Consider the following 23,994-nt stretch of genomic DNA (forward strand, 5'->3'; position numbering starts at 1 on the left):
CTACATGAATGAAAACTGTGGAACTACACAGTCAATCAACACAATCAACACATTGAACACACAAACACATCACATCCTTCCTTCATTTGGCAGCAGACAATAAAACAGCAGTTGGATCAAAGATGCAGTGGAGTCCGAAGAGACGCCAGTGAAGGATCTCTGATCCAGTGGAGCTCCAAGCTGCAGTGACTTTACACACAACTGAGCATCATGTTGAGTTGAAGCAGCAGATCAGAGCAACACTGTCAGTCACAACAGGACGTGTTGACACTCAGTGGCTGGAACACACTGGAGTGTGAAGCTGCACTGAGGACACTGTAGTGGAGACACTGAGGACCTGGGGCTTCATTTACAAAAACGTACATGGATTTCATCCTGAAACAAAAAAATCTGGATGTTCAAAATGTTGCGAACGCACAAACGCACACCCATTTCCTTTGAGCGTCCCAATCCTCGTGGAATTGATCGCACATGAGCACGAGCCCTGCTCCTCCCTCGGAACACCTCCACATACAAAGCGTTGTCCCCCCTTGTTGGAAATCCAACATGTTGGTGGACTTTTGGAAGGACAGTCTTGAGGTCAGCATGACTAAAATCTCCAGTGAGGATGGTAAAGCTTTTGGGTTTGCTGTCTGTTGATCACTGATGGCCTGGTACAGTTCATTGAGTGCAGTGTTCCTCTCACTGCTGTTGTTGGTGGGAGGGATGTAAAATGCAACTAGCAAAATGGCAGTAAACTGCCAGGGCAGATAGAATGGACGGCACTTTATGATCATCAACTGTGCCAGTGGTGAACAGTGTTTGCATACCACTGCAGTGTCCCGGCACCACGCACCACAGATGTAAACACATGCTGCACCACCGCGGGACTTCCCTCCATTTACATGATGATGGTGATGGTGATGATGATGATGATGATGATGATCAGACATTAATGAGTCTTGATTCACTTTCACTGTCTTTAGAATCTCACATGTCGACCACAACTTCTCTCTCTGCTCTCGTTCATCCAGTGAACTCTCAGAGCTTCAGTGTGCAGTGGTGTCTTCAGCTCTGCAGTCCAGCCCCTCCCACCTCACACTGCTGGACCTGAGTGAGAACTTCCTGAGGGATCCTGGAGTGAAGCTGCTCTGTGCTGGACTGCAGAGTCCAAACTGCAGACTGGAAGTTCTCAGGTCAGTTCCTGCTTTCTACTGGTGGACAGTGTGTGTCAGCAGATGACAACTGGTGTGTAACGCTGCTCAGTGTGAAGACTTTGAAGCAGATATTAAAGACTCATCTAGACAAAGTGGATGTTGTTGATATTTTCATGTCAACAATCTGCAGCCAGAAAAGACTTTGGATGGTGGAAGAAAGTGTGGAAAATGTCTCCAGTCACTTTGGAGCTCAATGGAAGTTGTTGATTGGTGATGAAGGTCACATGACTGAGCAGAAGATCGTGTGAATAAATATTAGAGGCAGATTAATAGTGCAGCAGTATTTCTTCATCTTGTCCTTTGAATGTGTTTGACTTGTAACGAGTCTCTGATGACTGAAAACAGCCACAAGCACACAAATGACTCACTGATTATTTTCCATCTTCACTGCTGATTGGCTGCACACTGACTGACACACTGCTGTTGTTATTGTGTTGACAACACACTGGCACAATGACTCATTTGAGGGAATGACTCAGTGATCCCAACAGCTGCACATCTGGATCATCAACAGGGAGAAATGACTCTGAATATGACATTTACACCATGGAAGAAATCAAATATTCTTTCTTTATTCAGGCTGGAGAACTGCTGGTTGACAAAGCTCAGCTGTGATTGGCTGCTCTCAGCTCTGAAGTCCAACCCCTCCCACCTCAGAGAGCTGAACCTGAGTTGGAACCACCTTAAGCATTCATCAGTGAAGGAGCTGAGTGGTTTTCTGCAGAGTCCAGACTGTAAACTGGAGACTCTGAGGTCAGTTCACCCTCTTCACTCTACAACTTCTATCACTCTTGTTGTTGTTGTCATGATTTTCACTTGACTGCTGTTGGAAATTCAATTTGCAGACACTTTTTTTTTGATAATGAATGAAAGGGCGTGTTTTCATTGCCTCACCTCGCCTCGCCATGGTATGGTGTTAGGGTGTTTGCACTGGCCGCTACACAGTTGTAGGGGGCGCTGTTTTGGTACCTCAATCCCCCAGGGTCCGAGCAAGACGAAGCGAGTTTAGTGGTGACGTAGCGACGAGCAGGGCACTGGATTGGCTCCGTGTCCGCGTCGATGTTCCCTGTCAGAGCGGACATCCACGCCAACTCCTTTGACACAGAACTTCCGTGTCAGGTACATTTTACCGTGAATACAAGTAGCTACTATTGGTGTTGTACAAATACATTTATGTGTATACAGTTTTTGAAAACAGCTTTTTCAATACATGTTTACTTTCGTCTTTTGGGGAGAGGCAGGCGAACCGGGAATGCCCTCGACGTCGCGAGTGTGTTCAACCATATTCGCGAAAACGACAAACGGCAAATGGCGAAGCGCTCGGTAAAGAAAACAAATCGAGTTGCTCCTGCGTGAGGCGCGGTAAGCTAGGGAACCCCAGGAGTCTTGAGGAGAGAAGAAATACTGATTCGTCGAGAGGACGTGGCTCTTGGCCGCGAGGAAGCCTCAAACACCGCGGCATATAACAAAGTCGTCCTTGGCTCACGAGGGCAGCTATTTCAAATAAGGAGGCGTATTTACTGTCTGTTTTTCTGTTTGTTTGTTTTTAAATAAACGCTATTTCCCGTTGTATCCGTCTCGTGTTTACTTTTTGTGAAAATATGAAGGTTGAACTACACATTTGCTCGCATGGAAAACTAAACAATAAATTATAAATGTTGCTGCATAAATGATCAACTGTGACTTCAGTGAGGGAAAGTGTTCTTTCTTGAACAGAAAAGCAACCACAGACCGAGCAGCAGGTATGAAACAACTTCTACTTTGTCCATCGCTGCGCTGTTGTGTATCGCACAGAAGTGATGCTGGGGAAAACATTGTCCCGCTTTACCGTGTCGACTCCGCCCACGGTCTCGTAATCACAGAGCCAATGAAAACGCAATCGTACCGAGGCGAACCGTGGTGAGGCGAGGCAATGAAAACACGCCCTAAACTGGGCTTGAAGGTACAGTGGGTAAAATCCTCCCATCTAGTGGTCAGATTGCAGACTGCTTTTGTTGCAGATTCTGAAGTCGACGTTTCACTTTGATGTTCAGAGTGATGACACCCTGGTAAAATTCCATCGTTATAAACTCTCCATCATTTCTTCTCTATTCAGGTTGGAGTACTGCTGGTTGTCAAAGCTCAGCTGTGATTGGCTGCTCTCAGCTCTGAAATCCAACCCCTCCCACCTCAGACACCTGGACCTGAGTCAGAACCAGCTGCAGGATTCATTAGTGAAGGTTCTGAGTGGTTTTCTGCAGAGTCCAGATTGTAAACTGGAGACTCTGAGGTCAGTTCACCCTCTTCACTCTCCAACTTCTATCACTCTTGTTGTTGTCGTCATGATTTTCACTTCACTGCTGTTGGAAATTCAATTTGCAGACACTGGTTTGTGTTTGAAATGAGTGGAACTGGGTTTGAAGCAGGGGTGTCCATTAGGTCAATCGTGTGGAGTCCTCGTCACTTCCAGCAGGTAGAATGGTTCAGGCAGGAACTCAGTGATCTTGGTCATAATGTACGATGTGCTGGATTTTGTTTTTATATGTGCTGGATTTTACAGTCAAAGGTAAATGAGACGAATCGGCTTCTGCACCGCTCAGATCAAATAAAGAGACATAAAGCAGATTTCATTTTAAATCTGAAACTATAATAATTGTTAAAATCAATGTATACTTCAGATACCTGCATTCTGTATGAGAGCAGACAGGGACAGCAAAAAGAGTTTGGCTGTTGTTTTCTTTAAATACACGCCAAACTACCGTGCTTGTCGCGTGAGCTTGCAATCCTGGCGTAAACTGATGGAGACGCCTCACTCGCAAAATACGCTTCAAAGTCACGCACAGCAGAAGCACCGGAGATCCTGGGAGATGCTGCTAGCAAAACATCTGCGTTCCACACACACACACACACACACACACACACACACACACACACACACACACACACACACCGATTGTATAGTAGGTAGATCTTTTTGACTTGGTCATTTTAAAAGTAGCTTGCATGTTGAAAAAGTGTGAGCACCCCTGGTTTAAAGGTACAGAGTGTAAAATCCTGCCATCTGGTGGTCAGATTTCAGATTGCAGCGCTCATTCACTCACCCTCTCTCCTTTGTTGAGTGTCAGATTCTAAAGTCGACATTTGACTTTGATTCTAAACTCTCCATCATTTCTTCTCTATTCAGGTTGGAGGGCTGCAGGTTGTCAGAGCTCAGCTGTGATTGGCTGCTCTCAGCTCTGAAGTCCAACGACTCCCACCTCAGACACCTGGACCTGGGTCAGAACCAACTGCAGGATTCATCAGTGAAGGAGCTGAGTGGTTTTCTGCAGAGTCCAGACTGTAAACTGGAGACTCTGAGGTCAGTTCACCCTCTTCACTCTACAACTTCTATCACTCTTGTTGTTGTTGTCATGATTTTCACTTCACTGCTGTTAGAAATTCAGTTTGCAGTCACTGGTTTGTGTTTGAAATGAGTGAAACTGGGTTTGAAACAGGGGTGCCCATTAGGTCGGAGAGAGAGAGAGAGAGAGAGAGAGAGAGAGAGAGAGAGAGAGAGAGAGAGAGAGAGCTTTAAGAGTGGAGTCCTCGTCACTTACAGCAGGTAGAATGGTTCAGGCAGGAAGTCAATGATTAGAAAACACGGTGGTTGTGGTTGATCTTGGGGTGAATTCCAATTCCTCCCTTAACCCTCAATCTCAACCCTCAATCTCAAAAATGCGCGCTCCCTGCTAGGTGCAAATGCTGTCCCCATTCTAAGAACGTCCAGTTGAGGGAGGAGATTAAGGGCTGTATCGCCCTCAATATTGAGATTCTCCGGGACCACCCTTGGCAGTGAGGGCTACCCAGAAGGCATTGCGTATTTTCGCCAAGACATCTTCGAAAAAGATGGCGACGAAAAAGCGAGCTACAAATGGAAGTATTTTCTTAGTTAATAAAGATATAAATATTACAAAACCATTTTATTGTCTTAGTTTAAGAGTTTTTTATGGATTATTGATATCGTTGTTGCGTAACATTTTTATTTTTTTTACTTTACGATGTTTGTCAGCCGGACTGGCGGTCCCGGCTTCACGTTACTTGTGTACCTCGTTGTGTAGCGACGGAGGACTTCTTCTTTTTCATCGTCTTTTTCTTCTTCTCCTTCTTCTTCGTCGTTGTCGTCTTCTTGACAGACTGGACTTAGCTTTTGCGTACAGCAGCCCCCCACAGTCTGAAGACGTAACTGCACTTAAGGGGTGTCCCATTTCTAAGCCCTTACACTTATTTTTGAGGGCCAAGATTGAGGGCCAAAGATTGAGGGTTAAGGGCGAGGGTTGAGATTGAGGAGTTAAGGGAGGAATTGGAATTGGCCCTTGGTCATAATGTCCGATGTGCTGAATTTTGTTTTGACGCCTCGCTCGGAAAATACGCTTCAAAGTCACGCACAGCAGAAGCACCGGAGATCCTGGGAGATGCTGCTAGCAAAACATCTGCGTTACACACACACACACACACACACACACACACACCGATTGTATAGTAGGTAGATCTTTTTGACTTGGTCATTTTAAAAGTAGCTTGCATGTTGAAAAAGTGTGAGCACCCCTGGTTTAAAGGTACAGAGTGTAAAATCCTGCCATCTGGTGGTCAGATTTCAGCGCTCATTCACTCACCCTCTCTCCTTTGTTGAGTGTCAGATTCTAAAGTCGACTTTTGACTTTGATTCTCAGAGTGATGACACCCTGGAAAAACTCTCCATCATTATAAACTCTCCTTCATTTCTTCTTTATTCAGGTTGTGGAGGTGCAGTTTGTCAAAGCTCAGCTGTGATTGGCTGCTCTCAGCTCTGAAGTCCAACCCCTCCCACCTCAGACACTTGGACCTGAGTTGGAACCACCTTCAGGATTCAACAGTGAAGGAGCTGAGTGGTTTTCTGCAGGGTCCAGACTGTAAACTGGAGACTCTGAGGTCAGTTCACCCTCTTCACTCTACAACTTCTATCACTCTTGTTGTTGTTGTCATGATTTTCACTTGACTGCTGTTGGAAATTCAATTTGCAGTCACTGCTTTGTGTTTGAAGCATATGAAATTGGGTGGAAAGGTACAGTGTGTAAAATCCTACCATCTAGTGGTCAGATTTCAGATTGCTTTAGTGTCAGATTCTGAAGTCAACATTTCACTTTGATTTTCAGAGTGATGACACCCTGGAAAAACTCTCCATCATTTCTTCTCTATTCAGGTTGTGGAGATGTAGTTTGTTAGAGCTCAGCTGTGATTGGCTGCTCTCAGCTCTGAAGTCCAACCCCTCCCAACTCAGACACCTGGAGCTGAGTTGGAACTGCCTTCTGGATTCAACAGTGAAGGTGCTTAGTGGTTTTCTGCAGAGTCCAGACTGTAAACTGGAGGCTCTGAGGTCAGTTCACCCTCTTCACTCTACAACTGCTGCAGTTATTGTTGTCATAACTTTGAATTGAGTTTGTTGGAATTCACTTTGATTCCATTAGAAATGTGTAAAACTGGTTTTAAATTACACACACACACACACACACACACACACACACACACACGCACGCACGCACGCACTCACGCACACGCGCGCATGCGCGCGCACACCCAACTGTGAATGACACTCTCCATCATTTATTCCGTATTCAGGTTGGAGAGGTGCAGGTTGTCATAGATCAGCTGTGATTGGCTGCTCTCAGCTCTGAAGTCCAACCCCTCCCACCTCAGAGAGCTGGACCTGGCTGAGAACTATCTTCAGGATTCATCAGTTAAGGAGCTGAGTGGTTTTCTGCAGAGTCCAGACTGTAAACTGGAGACTCTGAGGTCAGTTCACCCTCTTCACTCTACAACTTCTATCACTCTTGTTGTTGTCGTCATGATTTTCACTTCACTGCTGTTGGAAATTCAATTTGCAGACACTGGTTTGTGATAGTAATGAATGAAACTGTGCTTGAAGGTACAGTGGGTAAAATCCTCCCATCTAGTGGTCAGATTGCAGATTGCAGATGCTGAAGTGGACATTTCACTTTGATTTTCAGAGTGATGACACCCAGGAAAAACTCTCTATCATTATAAACTCCATCATTTATTCTCTGTTCAGGTTGTGGGGCTGCAATTTGTCAGAGCTCAGCTGTGATTGGCTGCTCTCAGCTCTGAAGTCCAACCCCTCCCACCTCAGAGAGCTGGACCTGAATATGAACCCCCTGAAGGAGTCATCAGTGAAGGAGCCACTGATGGATCTTGTCTACAGCAGTGACCATCAACTGGAGAGTGTGAGGTTAGTACTGGTTTGGAACCAGTGGATGATGGTTCCAGCACCAAAGCCAGTTGATCCCACAGCAGAGGTCCAGTGTTCCCAGTCACAGTGTGAGAGGAGGATGGTGACGTCCAGCTGCTCCTCATTCATCCAACATCTGCTGCCAAACTGCTTCTTCTCTCAGTTCACCACTCAATTATTGATCAGTTCATCTTCATCAGGCCTCAGTATCAGTCCAACACTCCATGGTCACATGACCTTCTGATGTTCCACACTTGACATGTGACTGAGAGTCTGCTTCTTCTCACCAGTCACTCCATCATCTCCATCAACAGTCAACGTCTCTGTGATGATGCGTTCAAGGACCGTGAGTCCTGACTCCTGCTGTCTCTTCTTATCTTTGCAGGTGGTGGTGAGGATGAGGAGAGTGAAGAGGAGGGCTCCATCTACTGGTGGCTGACAGAACTACAACCAGTGGAGCCAAACAGCAAGCTGCACGCACCAACACTGTGTGGGCGTGTCACAACCTTTGACCCCAGTGCAGCCTGGTGGCTGGCGGACTGCTTCTACTGGGAGAGACGTCCCAGAAGCCACTGGTGGAGCTGAATCCTCAGTGGAAGAAGCAGGACTTGGAGCAGCTGCTCAGTGAAGGCAGCAGCAACACAACCACTGCTTCTGCTCTCATCATCCACGGCTGGAACATCTCAGCATGAAGGTTCCACACATCAACAACACACTGCTCTGCTCTCACTTCAGACTTCTATAACATCTTCATTTTGGAGGTGAAAAATACTTTTCAAGAGACTTTATTTCTGCTTCATGATCTTAAATAAGGAAATCATGTGGAAAAGATAAAGTGATTCACAACACCTGTGATGGGAACTCAAATCATAATTGAATTATAAGTAAGACAAAAGAAGTTTCCCTCAAAATAATTCATGGTTTTGATGCTTGCCAGATGTTTGTGTGGAGATTTCAGAAGGACGTCAATGAATCAGAAGGAAACCAGATCATTTATTTTATGTGATTATGTTATATCATCCTAACTTTGTTACAAGCTCAAACATTATATTTCAATGATTCAATATTCTGACAATAAAAGCCATCACAACCTCTGACCTGTGTAACCTTGACCTCAACTGACGTTTCATTTCTGCTGCTTTAACACTTTGATTATATATCTCCTGAAGTCCTGCCATGGGGATTCTCCATATCTGAATAACTTGTGTACTCAAACCTTCTGTAGGCCATACCCACTTCTCCACTCGGTCTCAACATAAACCACATGAATCAATGAAAATAAATCTCACTTTTACAAACAAATCCAATTCAGTTCAAATATAATTTAAATAAAATAAATGATACATTATAATTAATCACCAACAGATAAATCAATGCTGGATATGAGGTGGTTTGCCCTCTCTGGGTCGGTGGGGAGGCCGTGCCTCAGGGGGAGGAGTTCCAGCATCTCGGGGTCTTGTTTAGGACGCCTCCCTGGGGAGGTGTTCCAGGCATGTCCCACCAGGAGGAGACCGTGCTGGAGGGACCAGGTCTCTGGGTTGGACTGGGAAGCCTTGGGGTCCCACTGGAGGAGCTGGAGGAGGTGACTGGGTCCAGGGAAGTCTGGGGGTCTCTGCTGAGGCTGCTGCCCCCGAGACCTGACTCCAGATACGGCAGTAGAAGATGGATGGATGGATGGATGGATGGATGGATGGATGGTTGCCAGGTGATAGAACATTTCATAAAAACAGACTCTGCATTATAACTTCTATTACACTCTAAATAACTCACTCCAATATAACTGCACTCGTCCTTCTCTCACATTACATTGGATCACAATGACCAAACAACACAACAAAGACAATGATCCAACTGTACTGCCACGTCCAGACTCAGTGTAGGTCTGTAGGCCTCTTGGACCTTCATGTGAACCACTGCGTGTTGACTGGAGGTGAAACATGGCTGACTGCATGCAAATAGGGCATCCCTATTTAATGGCGCTAATTTCAAAAAAAAATTGCATAGTAGGTTGGTTTTGTTGCTGTTGGTTGTCAGTTTTTTGAGAGTTAGTAGTAGATAGATCCATATATACACCGTGTGCACAATTATTAGGCAAGTGACTATTTTGACCATATGATCATTTTATCCTTAATTTCCAACCCCAAGCTGTATAAACTTGAATGCTAAGAGGATATAATGCATATTAGATGATGTGTATTTGTATAACGAGGGAGGGTGTGGCCTGAGGACATCAACGCCCTATATCAAGGTGTGCATAATTATTAGGCAGATTCTTCTCCTCAGGAAAAATGGGCCAAAAAAGAGATTTGACTGACTCTGAAAAGTCAAAAATTGTAAAAAGGTCTTTCAGAGGGATGCAGCACACTTGAAATATCTAAGATATTGGGGCGTGATCACAGAACCATCAAACGTTTTGTAGCAAATGGTAAACAGGGTTGCAAGAAACGTGTTGAGAAGAAAAGATGCAATTTAACCGCAAAAAATTGAGAAGAAACAAACTTGAAGCCACCAGGAACCCATTATCCTCCAGTTCTGCAATATTTCACAACTGCAACCTACCTGGAGTGTCAAGAAGTACAAGGTATTTAGTTCTCAGAGACATGGCCAAGGTCAGAAAGGCTGAAACCCGACCACCTCTGAACAAGACACACAAGTTGAAACGTCAAGAATGGGCCAAGAAATATCTGAAGACAGATTCTTCAAAGGTTTTGTGGACTGATGAGATGAGAGTGACTCTTGTTGGAAAGGATTGAAGGGCCCGTGGTTGGATCAGTAATGGCTACAGAGCTCCACTTCGACTCAGATGCCAGCAAGATGGCGGTGGGGTACTGGCAGAGATGCCCACGAGTCTTTGATTTAGAGTCCGAGTCGAGTCACGAGTCGAGTCAATTCTCGAGTCTTTGAGGGGCAAGACTCGTCGAGCCGCGAGTCTTTGATTTAGAGTCCGAGTCGAGTCACGAGTCTTTACACACACACACACACACACACACACACACACACACACACATATATAAAATGACATAGCCTCTGGCTGAAATACAGTATATCCAAATTTTTATTCAGACTTTTTTTTAAAAAAAAAAACAAAAATAGATGGCATTTATAATAATAAATAATATTAAATAATAAAATAGATAAAATAAAGTAGTAAAACTGTCTGTCCTTTCCATGGGCCTTAACTATTACTAAACTAACCCATGTGTGGAAAAAAGAAAAGAAAGAAAGCCTCCAAGAAGGTGAACTTAGTTACATTTAAAAAAAACATTAGGCTGCCTCTCAGTGGCCGAAAGACTGAAAAATTATACAACTGAACTTAAGTTACATTTAAAAAAAATATTAGGCTGCCTCTCAGTGGCTGAAAGACCATCAACATTATGCAACTGAACTTAGATACATTTAAAAAAAAATATTAGGCTGCCTCTCAGTGGCTGAAAGACTGAAAAATGATGCAACTGAACTTAAGTTACATCTCAAAAATTATTAGGCTGCCTCTCAGTCGCTGAAAGACCATCAAAAATTATGCAACATGCTTGTTACATTTCAGAAAAATTAAGCATGACAGGTTTGTTGCACTAATCCTGGCTCTGTGCGGGCGCATTATAATACCTCCGTGACTAAATACCCTCTCTACTGGTGCACTGGTAGCAGGGACACTAAGCACTCTCATAGCCACCCTATGAAGTCTGGGGAAACCCTTAGTATGTCGATTCCAGAATTCCAGACAGTCTGTTTGCGTTTCTTCTTCATCGGCCGCAGTGGACTCCGAATTCTGGATGTAGCGCTTGAGTTCAGCCCTGACAGATGAGGCATGGTCTGGGTTCTTCTTGCTTTTCTTCCGATAGGCTGAGAACAGGCGAGGAACTTTGGCAGGTGTCGGTGACTGCTCCTTGTCATCTTCACCACCGCTGCTGTTCTCTTGACGTACAGTGACTTGAGAAGCATCAGCCAAGACATGATCTGAAAAATGTCCACAAAAAACATGGTTAGTTACATTATGTTCATCAGATCATGATCTTAGTTATACAAATAGTGATGATTAAATTAAGGAATATATAAGTTAAGGAATCTATCACAAGTAAACTTACCCATTACCATCTCCTTCACATCACTCTTGACATCATTTGGGATGGGAACATCATGCTCCAGCCAAAAGAGGCAGTAGTATGGGTCCAGTAGTGCAGCCATCATGTAAACCTTATCTCCAAAGGGCAGGTCTCCTGCAGGCTTGTCCGACTCCTCCATTCTGACATTTACGAACATCCCCTGAAACAAAATCAGATCATCAAATTCAGCTTTACGGTCAGATCACAGGTTTACAGAAGTAAAGAAGCGGGTGAAAATGTTTTGTTTTTATAGCTCCCATCATACCTGAAAACGGCGTTGGAGGGACTGCTGTAGGGCTTTCACTAAACCGCGCAGGTAATGAGCTTTCTTCTGCATACTGTTGAGGTGGCTGTTGAGTGATAGAATGCTAGGGAGAGCCGCACTGAGAGTAACCACCTTCTCTGCTTGTGTGAGATCTGTTGCTTGAAGAAACGGGCCCAGAATTTCCACAAGCGCTTTCAGCTGGCTCAACTCTCTGCCTGTTAGGCACAGGCTTTTGTGTCTTTCATCTTCCAGGAGAGTGTTAAGGCTTTGGGGATCAAGGTCAGTGACTGCCTGTACAAGGCGGAGAGTCGAGTTCCAACGAGTTGCTACAGCAGAGGGGATGCTCCGATTGGCTCCATACGTTTTCTTAAAAGCTTCCTTAAGTCCACAAGTTGTATGAAGTAAACTGCAGAATTTTGTCACCTTTGCCAATGCACAGTTAATAATTTTGGTCTCTTTCAGTCCATCTCGCACGACGAGCTGCAATGAATGGGCAAAGCACTGCAGCCGCTGTTGCCGGCAGCTACTCTGGATGGTGTCCACATCTTCTTGGAGGGTTTCACCTGTATCCTCCCATAAGTCATCATTTTCTAGCTCATCATCATCTTCACCCTCGTCATCCAACTCATGCCTCTCAGCTCTAGTTGTTGAGGGGAAACAAACTGTAAAGGCCTTCTTCATATTTGAAGCGTTATCACTGATAATGTAATCTAATTTGTGTTTTACATTAAATTTGTCACATATCTCCTCAAATTGTTCACTGATTCTGATTCCAGTGTGTGAACCTGTGAATCTATCACAACTTAAGAGAACTGTCTGCAGTCTTGAGACACTGTTCTTCTCCATTTCCATGAAGTAGGCCGTTACACCTAGAAAGCCTCTCGCATGCTCCTGTCAGTCCAAATGTCCACAGTCACAGACACAGTGTCTGCTTTTTGTAATTTGGATTTGATCTTGTACTCTTTGTCGGATGCTAGATCACTCTGGTAACGGTGTTTCGACTTACTGGGCAGTATTTTTCATCTACCACTGACATGAAGTTCTGGAAGCTGGGTATGTCAACCAAGGACAGAGGAAGGCTGCATGAGATGATGAGGTCATGAATTATGGAGTCAGTAATGGTCTTCTGTCGGGGATGGCCCTGGCTGTATGTTTTCACTCCTTGTTTTAGTCCCACAAAGGAATCGAGGCTGCTCTGAGTCTGACCCTCTTGGGCTTCTCCACAGGAAACTTTTTTGGCTGCCTTATATTCAGCATACCTGTAGATGAACAACATGGGAGGTTGCTCATTTTTGTAACACAAACACTAGTAGGGTTGCCACCTCCTAGAGTTTCAAATCCGGGACATGGGGGGGAGGCGGAGGCATCCCCGAAATATACGGGTAAAAAGTGAAGTGCGTATATTTACGGGAGGGTTGGCAACCCTATCTAGACCACAGACGGAAATCAAATGAGGTTTTGTCATTTTCCCTAAACAACGGGACAAATTGTGTCCCGGGAGAGATTTTATTTTTCCCGGGACAGGTGGTGAAAAATGAGAACAATTCTGGGAAAAACGAGACGGGTGGCAACCCTAAACACTAGTGTGATAAGCTAGCGCAACAAGCTAGCGCAACAAGCTAGCTTGTAAAACGGCGGTAACCAAGCCGTGGTGTTTGTTTAACGTTACACTGCGGTCTCGTTAAACACCACGGCCCGACCGTTTCTTCTTGGTAATGCACTAAGCTAAACAATAACTAGACAATGTATGCAAAAACACTATGAGTACAACTTACCTTTCCTTGTGCACCTTTTCAATGTGCCGCAGGAAGTTGCTGGTTGTGGAACCTTTTTCTTTTATTGTCCTTTTGCAGCATTTACATTTTGCAGTTCTGTCTCTGCCGTTCTGTTTGAAGTTTGTGTAGCAGTACGTTAATATAAAGGGTAGTGAACCTGGCGGTGGACTTTCTTTAGCAGCAGCTGCTCCACTTGCACTTGCCATGATGACTGATAATGAAGGAGAGAGGGGGGGATGTGACGCGATGCGTCGCGCATCGGAGGTGGTTTTGTGAAAAATAAATAAATAAATAAAACAACAAAAAAATTAAATTAAATTAAAGATTGCCCACGAGTCTTTGATCTCGAGTCGAGTCAATTCTCGAGTCTTTTAGGGTCGAGTCCGAGTCGAGTCTGGAGTCCCCATCTCTGGGTACTGGTATGGGCAGGTATTGTTAAAGATGAGCAGTTGGACCTTTTTGGGTTGAATATGGACTTAAAATCAACTCTCAGACCTACTGCCAATTTTTAGAAGACACTTTCTTCAAGCAGTGGTACAGGAAAAAGTCTGCATCTTTCAAGAGGACTTTGATTTTATGCAAGACAATGCTCCATCACATGCATCAAAGTATTCCACTGTGTGGCTGGCCAGTAAAGGCCTTAAAGATGAAAAACTAATGACATGGTCCCCCTTTTCACCTGACTTAAACCCTATTGAGAACTTTTGGGCCGTTCTTAAGCAGGACATTTAGAGTAAAGGTAAACAGTGCACCTCTCTGAACAGTGTTTCGGCAGCTGTACAAAAAGTTGATTCTGACCAGATCAAGAAACTGACTAAACTCCGCGAATGGAAGGCTTGTGAATGTTATTGAAAAGAAGGGTGGCTATACTGGTGACTGTTTTTTTTTTTATTATTATTATTAATATTCGGGACTGAGCCTCAGCGAAGGCCTGCTCTCATCATTATTATTATTATTATTATTATTATTATTATTATTATTATTATTATTATTATTTCTGAAATGTTTATTTGTTCATTCTGAGGGTTTTTTTTTATTCTCACTTTAACATGTAAAAATAAACAAGTGAGATGCGAAAATCTTTGTTTTTCATTTAGTTGCATAATAATTGTGCACACTAATAGTTTCCGAATAATGGTGTACATAAAGATATTCTCATAAGAAAGCCAGAACTTCACTTTTACTACTAGAGCAAAAGCACTCTAGATGTACAATAGCAAAATTAATCCTCAAAAATACAACTTGCCTAATAATTGTGCACACGGTGTAGACGGTACCGCTGCGGTTCCGACCCGACTCTGTTCATGACAGACAGAATCTTCAGACATCAAGAACCTGATTCTAACTCCACTGGTAGTTTGGTGGCCTGCAGTGCTGGGATGCTTTGTTTTGTCTGTCACTGTGGTCCATTGAAGCAGCTCCAGAGAGTTCTTCCTACACACAGAGATGTGAAGGTGTGAATGGTGTTAGTGAATGGAACTCACTCTGCTGTAGGTAGTACATGGTGGCGACGCCTCCACCAGTCAGCACAGTGGTGAAGATGGTGAGCTGCTGCAGCTGAGAGGTAGACACCCTCATCTTCTGCTTCCTCTGCAGACTCTTCCAGTGAGCTCACAGGACAAACTGTTGCACAGAAGATCATGTGGAGACCCACAGTGGGACATTTCAAAGAGATGGTTGCTTCTTCAAGCCCAGGCCAAGACCATGGTGCTCATCAACAGACACACTACACTATTGATTTTATTATGTTAATGACTTTGTAAAGTGTCTGAGGTTTCTAAAATGTGCCATACAAATAAAATGTATTAATATCTATCTATCTATCTATCATGCTTGATTACTACTATTACTGATGTACTACATCTGCTGAAGTTCCACAGGCTGTCTAATACATTCAATGAGTGTTTGTGACCAGTGTATTCTTTCTAATGATCCATGAAAATACGTGTGAACGAAGTGAAAATACACCAGGCCAGGCAGAAAGTACCGCGCCGCACCGGTAGGGGGCAGTGACGTGTCGGGAGGCTGATGACTAACTGACTGACAGCGCTATCAGGTGCAGTCAGGCACAGACGTAATAAATGAGTGAATGACGGTGGCCAACAGAGGTACAACACCGCCCCCAAGTGGTGAGCACTAAACAACACATGTGTGGGAGCTTTCTGACAGTGGCCACCTCTCTTTGAGCTGCAGCCAGTGATGGTCTTCATCCTCTCCCACACCTCCCTCATATTGTTGTTCTGCATCCTTTCTTCATTTTTCCTTCTGTGCTGCTCCCTCGCCTCCTTGACTTGGACTCTGAGTTCCCTCTGGACCCGCTGGAACTCCTGTCGCTCAGCATCTTTGAAGACCTTCTCCTGGTTCAGAAGGTCCTTGATGTCGCTGGTTCTCCAGGGCTTGTTGTTGGCAAAGCAGCGTCCAGATCCAACTTGAACAACAGCGTCCATACAGAAGTTTCTAAAGTCCATAGTGCAGTCAACCATCTGGTCCATGTTGTGGTTGTGAGAGCCCTGCAATGCGTCCCAGTCTATGGAGTCAAAGCAGTCTTTCAGAGGCTGCTCCATGTGACCAGCCTCTCTGTCGTGCCTTGTCTTGTCCAGTGGGTGAAGGGCCTGGGTTCTGGTCCAGGGCCTGGTTCTGGTACTCTCTTGTCCTGGGGGTCCCCATCCATCCGGGGGCCAGGTTGTGCTTCCTGTCCTCCATCCAGGGGTGTCTGCCTCCCAGCCCTCTGGTCCTGGCTCTTCGGGGGGCTGGTGGCCTCTGGCCAGAGGGGCTCACTGCTCTGGACCTCTTCCCCACCGGCTCTGAGTTCATCTGTTTACTATTTGAATGAGTTCATTTTTGGATCATTAATTATGTAAACTAATATCTGTTGTTGTTTGGACACAATACCTGTACATTGTTGCCAGTTGCTCTCCCAAGCCCTCACTTCCATCCAATTTTTTCTCTCTTTTTCTCTCTCTGTCCCTCCCTCAGTCCTGGCCACAATATCACTCATCCATCAAAATAGAATCAAAGCAGTCATCAGGTCCTTCCTGAACCCACCCGTGTCATTCACACCCTGGGCTCACAAGCTCCGCCTTTGAGAATCAAATCTGTCAGCCATCATGAAGACATTCAGACACACTTCTGCTGCTCATGATGGCCAGACAGGACAAGGGAAAAAAAGATTCCCCTCTGTCATTGTCAAGAAACATTTGAACATTGACACCATCACCTACCCTCACATATATTTGTATTTGTATTGATTTATTGAGCACAATTTAAAACAAGGAGGGAACGAAGCCCAAAGGGCTTGAACAGAGTTCTACTCCCATCATCTACAATCAATCCAAAGTCAAATGTCAACATAGGAAGAGAATCATTTCAAACAACAGACAACAATATAGAATACATTGAACAGTTCAAACATAAGGAGATGTTTTTTCAGTCAGTATATTTGCAGAACACACACAGTGTGTGTTGAGGCCAGTCAGGTTATTGATTCATACATACTCATCCTTTTATTGTTTGCTGAGGGCTTCTGTTAACTGCTGTCCTCCCTCCTCCCTCCTCCAGATCACTGGGTCGGAACCAGAGCTGCTCTCAAGTGCTGCTGATAGAGCTAACAGGAAGTAGCCATCTGCACAGGGCTGCTGCTGATAGTGGAGCATCACGTGTGCTTCAGTAATCATCCAATCAGGAGTGTTGTGCTACGACTTTGAGGTTGACTTGTCAGGGGGAAGCAGTGGAATTGTGTGTATTTTTGTTTTGCTTGTGAGAGTGATGGTAGGGAGCCTCTAATGTTGACTGAAGGCCTTCTATTGGCTGCTTTTGTCATTTGCCACTTCATTGTGGGTTGGTCCAGAGGGAGGGGCTTGCTAGTTAAAAGTTGACCACCAAGGCTCAGGTGGTTGTGATGAGGCAATTCAAAGCAGAAACAAGGCATTGAAAGTCTTCAAACAGAATCTTAATGATCAGAGTCTTATTGTATATCAAAGATCACAAGCCAGGGTAGGAAGAATCATAAAGTGTGCAAAGAAAGAGTATTGGCAAAGGTTTTGCCACTCAGTAGGGACTAGTGTTTTCAATTCAAGAGGAGCAATTTGTCATCTCAATTGAAGCATCCAGTATTCAGAGACATTTTGCTTTTCATGCTGAGCTACGTGAAAACTCTGAAGTCACTTCTACTGATCTTTTGGGGCCATTGGAGTCTCAGTCCATGGTGGGACTCGAACCAACAACCTTGTGATTCACAGTTAGTTGTCTTATTAACTGAGCCATGTGTGGGCTGATGGGATGCAGCTCCTGGAGAACTGATTGAAGCTCTTCTCTGAACAGTTGAAAAAATCTGCATACAATGTTGTTTTTTCCCAAGTACAAAGAATTTTAAATACTTTCATTAAAGGTTATTAAAAAAGTCCTGTGGTAGCTTAGCACGAGATGGCGCTACTCCAGGCAAAATCTCAACATGTCTGAAAACCAGAAAAAAACACATGCTATAGTATAAAGTACAAATATACACAGTAAAAACCTGGTCATGTGGTACCATGTGGGATTTGAACCCACATCTTCTACAACCACAGTGAGAGATTTAGCCTACTGAGCTAACCACCTTGTTAGCCTGAGCACTGTGGAGGTCAATAGGTCACCCTGTTCATACATCCTATTATACAGACCACTGCTTCTGGTAAACACGTGACTATAAACTGTCATTATATCATACAGTGACCTATATATGATTGATTTGATGCTGATGATCTTCTATTATTCATCACTGATGAGGAAATGAGTTGAAGAATCTTTGGTTTTGGCAACTTGTTGTCCTTTGTTGTGTGTCTGTGTCGCTGCTTGTCAGTGTGTGTCAGTGTGTCAGGTGAAGCACTGAGGCCTATGTAGTTCTTTGCTTTCTCAGCGCTGAAGACGGTCTTGTGGGGACCAATGCTGACTCCCAACACAGAGCTCCCCCTTCCCTCTTTTCAAACTCTGTTTGAATTCCATTTTCAAAGAGTGAGGAGAATTTTCTTTCCTCTTCATTGTATCTAAAAGGCTTCAGCTCCACTTGGTGTGTTGCACTTGTACAAAGTGACTGTGGCTGTTTGTTTCTCCTGCAGAGTCCAGTGTTGAAATGCACCAATGTCAAGTCACTGCTGTCTATTGATGTAGTGACATCCCTGCACAGACCTCAGGAACCTGCTTAGCAGGTTAGCAGGTTAGCTCAGTGGGTTAGCCTGCTTACTGTGGTGCTGAAAACCAGGGTTCCAATCCTGGTTGTTGGTTCAATTCTGAAGCAAAGCCTCTTTTGTTCTCTTGCTACTTTGAACCAAGCCCAACTCCAACACTAAGTGAGCCTCTAATCCAGGGGTGGGCAAACTGTTTGACTGGTGGGCCATAATGGCTTCTACAATATGACAGAGGGGCCGCTTTCTCATTGGAGGAAGACATATATCAGGGGATGTGTAGACAACATGTTGCTTTAATGGCAATTAAATAATGAACAAAACAAAATAAATGTTTTCATTGTTTTCTATTTCATGACTTAATGACTATTAATATAATTCCTTCAAGTTTGGTCGGCCGGATTGGAGAGTGTAATTGGCCGCATATGGCCCCCGGGACGTAGTTTGACTTCAAACCTGGATCCTCTGACATAATTCCTCCCTTCTGAACAGGCCAGAGGTGGAATCATCTTTATATGACCTTCCGTTCCTGAAATACACGTCTTTGACCTATGAATTTGACCTTTGACCCGGTTCCAACCGTCTGACCCCTGATTCAATTGTTCCGTTACAATCAGGCTCCCTGAAACTGGGAGCCTGGGCGGAGTTTCAACTCAACAACAGGAAGGTAAAGTCAGTGAATGTGGCTTTGAACAGTGCCACTGATCCCTCTGGCCCTTGACCTTTGACCCTGAGAGAGAGAGATTATTTCAAGTCGAGGCTTTTTAAAGGTCAAATGTGATCAGAGCAATGATACTTCAGCATCAAAGCTTCTCTACAATAAATGCAGCATCCTGAATGCTGCTCATTGAGATGTGTGTGTGTGTGTGTCTGTGTGTGTGTGTGTGTGGCCAGCAGAGGGCAGTGTTACTGCAACTTGCAGTCATTTGCAGCCATTTTCAAGCAGTGGCTCCAGTGCTTGGATGTTTCCCACAAGCTTCATTTGTCCATCACTGCTTTGTCCTGCAGTGTGTTCTGCTCCTTGTGCAGTTTCTGCCACTGTTTTCCTGCCACTGCTTCTGACACAATGTTTGCTGCCCTTGTCTTTTGATGGAGTGAGCAGCTCCTTGAGGACCAGACCATCTTCACCTCTTGCACTCCAACTGCTCCTGGGAGCCACAGCCACACTGCACCCTGGCAGAAAGAGAGGGGCGTGGCTGCACTTCAGCTCAACACAGCGTCATGTGATTTCAGGGAAGTGGGAGCAGAAACACTGATCATAGAATCTAAGAATCAGAAAATATCCCAAGAGCACCTCAAAGTCCAAGTGCTTCTCCGTCTGGCTGCATGTTGGCTGCAGGCAGCAGCAGCAGCAGGAGTCCTCCTCTCTGTTCACAGAGGGTCGCTCTAGGTGGACACAGGTGGCTTCTTTCACTCCTCTCTCAAACCATCTGTCTTCTGTGTCTAAAATCTGGACCTTTGAGTCTTGGAAGGAGCGGCCTTTGTCCCGGAAATACAGATGAACCGCTGACTCAACAGAGCTGTTGATGACAACACCTGCTTGATCATCAACACCTGATGTTGAAAAATCAACACCTTGCTATTGGTCGGTCCCATCAGCCTTGGCCCCGCCCACACCTTCACTGGTAATCTGATTGGATGTTGGTTCTGGGAGTGGATGGAATCTTGGAAACGGGTTCAAAAGGGAAAAGAAGGATTCTGAAATGGGATTAGATGATGTAATCCAATCCCCACCCAACTCTCTCTCTCTCTCTCTTACACACAGCATCATGTGACTTTCTGGAAATGTGGGAGCAGTTGAGGCGGCTGGATGGGAGGAGCCACAGTGAGCAGCAGAAACAGGAAAAGAAGCCTGAAGTGAAAGTTGTTCTGTGTCAGGCTCCATTTTGAAGCATAGCAGCAGCAGCACCACCACCACCACCAACAGCAGCAGCAGCAGCAGTAGCAGTAGCAGCAGCAGCAGCAGCAGGTGAGTCCTGACTGACTGAATAACTCATTCAGTGTGACGCTAGTCAACAATGTGACTTCAGTCTGGTTGATTTCTTCCTGTTCTCTCGCTCCCAAGTGGAAGTCAGAGTGTTCTGAGCTCACTGCCTCACTTCCTGTTTGACCTCCAGCTCAAGATGAGTGTTCGAGTGGAGGAAGAGGAGGTCGGAGCAGCAGCGTCTCCAGGGTCCAGTGGGGTGTCTCTGAAGAGTGACAGGTCCATGGAACTACCTGCAACCTTCAGTAATGAAGCTGGAGCCTCTGGAAGACAGTAAGAACACTAATGTCCTTGTTTCTCAGTCTAATTCTAGTTTGATTTGACAGTGATAAATTCCTCAGAAGGTGAAAATGTGTCAGATGTTGTGGTCAGTGGTCAAGAGAAGAGAATCTTTGACATGGTCACATTCATCATGTTGAATTGTTCAAATGCAGCAAAGCCTTTCTGAGACTGAACTTTATGCAGTGGCAGGAATGTTTGATGCTCTGTCATAAAGTGCAGCTCAACTCCACTGAGATGAATTTCAATCCAAAGTTCAGTGCAATGTGACTCCACTGTCTCTGTCTGCTGAGAAACAAAGGGCCAGTTCCACAGAGCCACTGCTCAACCAGAGCCCACCAGGTGTCAACCACACCAGATAGAAAATATACATTTGATAGATGAATATGTCATCTAATAATATATTAGATGATGTGACAAGACCAGCCTAGAAAACAGCTACAAATCCATGACGGGCGCAACGTGGTGGCTAAAAGACGGCGTCATTAACGGCTGCGCTCCATTCTTTGTGGGTCAAATTCTTTGATTGTGAAGCTGCATGAAGGGATTGAATTTAGAAAAGAGAGCAAAAGACAAGAAGTGATTTGTGAAGAGCCCACTAGGAGGCCAGCAGGCTGTCAGTTAGTGTTGATGGAGACAATGATTCCATCCAACTAATGATGGAGTCAGAAAAACAGCTGACAAGTGATGGACACCAACAACTGATCCACTCACTCAAAGCCAAAGTGTCTCCACAGGAAGACGGAGGGGAGTCCTGGAGAGAAAATGATGCTCACACTGTCACACTGATGTTTTCTTCTCCAACCTTTTCTCTGCTCCAGAGGCTGATGATGGTCTGCAGGAGCTTCTACAGCAGCAGAAGATCAGTCTGGAGAGGAGATGTGAACGTGCGACTGAAGGTGAAGAAGCAGGAAGTCAAACCCTCCTCAACAGCATCTACACTGACCTCTACATCACTGAGGGACTGAGTGAGGAGGTCAACAGAGAGCATGAGGTCAGGCAGCTGGAGACCAACAAGACCAAGAAGACCACAGAGACCAAGAAGACCACAGAGACAAAGAAGACCAAGAAGACCAAGAAGACCAAGAGGACCACCAAGACCTCTGAGACCATGGAGACCAAGAAGACCAAGAAGAGCCTCCACGACCGTCCAATCAGGTGCAGCCAGATCTTTGAAGCCTCACCTGAGCAGCAGGGACTCAGAGTCAGAGTGGTGCTGACCAACGGCGTCGCTGGGGTTGGAAAAACCTTCTCAGTGCAGAAGTTCACTCTGGACTGGGCCCAGGGCCTGGAGAACCAGGACCTTCATCTGGTGCTTCCTCTCTCATTCAGGGAGCTCAACTTGGTCAAAGAGCAGCACTACAGTCTTCTGGAGCTTCTCCATGTTTTCCATCCAACGTTAGAGAAGCTCACAGCAGAGCAGCTGCATGTCTGCAAACTTCTCTTCATCTTGGACGGCCTGGATGAAAGCAGACTGGCTCTGGACTTTGAGAAGAACCAGGTGGTGACTGACGTCACTCAGAAGAAGTCAGTCAGCGTCCTGCTAACAAACCTGATCAGAGGACATCTGCTTCCCTCGGCTCTGCTGTGGATAACTTCCAGACCTGCAGCAGCCAATCAGATCCCTCCGTCATGTGTGGACAGGCTGACAGAAGTACGAGGCTTCACCGATGACCAGAAGGAGGAGTATTTCAGGAGGAGGTTCAGAGATAGAGGAGATGTGTCCAGCAGGATCATTTCCCACATCAAGGCCTCCAGGAGCCTCCACATCATGTGTGAGATCCCGGTCTTCTGCTGGATCACTGCCACAGTTCTGGAGAGCATGTTGAGCTCAGAGCAGAGAGGAGAGCTGCCCAAGACCCTGACTGACATGTACTCACACTTCCTGCTGGTCCAGACCAAGAGGAAGCAGCACAAGTATGGAGGAGGTCCACAGGAGCTGACGGAGGCTGACAGGGAGCTTCTTCTGAAGCTGGGCCAGCTGGCATTTGAACATCTGGAGAGTGGAAACATCATGTTCTACAGTGAAGACCTGGAGAAGTGTGGTCTCAGTGTGACTGACGCCTCTTTGTACTCAGGAGTTTGTACAGAGATCTTCAGAAGAGAGAGTGTGATCTTCCACAAAACCGTCTACTGCTTCGTTCATCTGAGCATCCAGGAGTTTCTGGCTGCAGTCTTGAGCTTCCACTGTCACACCAACTGGAAGAGGACAGAAGATGGTCACTCTGGAGAATCCCTGGATGAGTTCCTTCAGAAGATGATTGCGGAATATGGTTCATTGTCGGGTTACAAGATTAATATCAACAAGACTCAGGTTTTAACACTGAATTATGTCCCTCCAAACAAAATTAAGAGTTTGTATAGATGGAATTGGGAGGCGGATTCCATAAAATATTTGGGGGTTTTTCTAACAAAAGAATTTTCCAGGACTTTCAATGCCAACTATGGCCCCCTAACATCAAGACTAAAAATAGACATACAGAGATGGAATGTGATCCCTTTTTTTCAATTTACACTCCAGAGTTGAGTCAGTCCACGCTTGTTATATCTATTTCAGTGCTTACCTATCTTGATTCCGGAGAAACAATTTACAGAATGGGACAGATTAATATCACAATATATCTGGCAAGGGAAAAAGGCCAGAATAAGGTACAGAACACTGCAGTTGAAGAAAGAGAAAGGGGGGTTGGGTCTTCCCAACCTACAGGAATATTATCTTGCAGCTCAACTGAAACCATTAATCTATCTATGCTGTCCACAATACAATGCAGGATAGAAAGACATAGAGAGTTCCTCAGTGGAAGGTGTACCTCTCTTATCGATGTTGATGGACAAAGAACTACAAGATGATTTGATGATACCGCATGACTCGATGTTATACACAATGCTAAACTCTTGGAGAAGAATAGTGAAAATTTGCCATTTAGGTAACCAGATCAAACTGTTCAAGTGGTGCGCTTTTGACTCGGCTTTTAAACCAAACAAGAATGAC

At 45.1% G+C, this 23,994-nt stretch overlaps 1 protein-coding gene across 1 annotated transcript in view; it reads left to right on the plus strand.

Moving 5' to 3' along the window:
• LOC142891080 (ribonuclease inhibitor-like) overlaps positions 1 to 23,994 on the plus strand; it is a 142,126-nt gene that overhangs the window by 432 nt on the left and 117,700 nt on the right. The window contains exon 2 of the mRNA XM_076030407.1: positions 966 to 1,175. Within this exon, the coding sequence (XP_075886522.1) occupies positions 966 to 1,175 (210 nt within the window). The remainder of the gene's footprint in view (positions 1 to 965; positions 1,176 to 23,994) is intronic.

Source organism: Nelusetta ayraudi, unplaced genomic scaffold (genome assembly GCF_046127955.1).
Source record: "Nelusetta ayraudi isolate G7.1 ecotype Tasmania unplaced genomic scaffold, CSIRO-AGI_Nayr_v1 ptg000028l, whole genome shotgun sequence".
Lineage (NCBI taxonomy): Eukaryota > Metazoa > Chordata > Actinopteri > Tetraodontiformes > Monacanthidae > Nelusetta > Nelusetta ayraudi.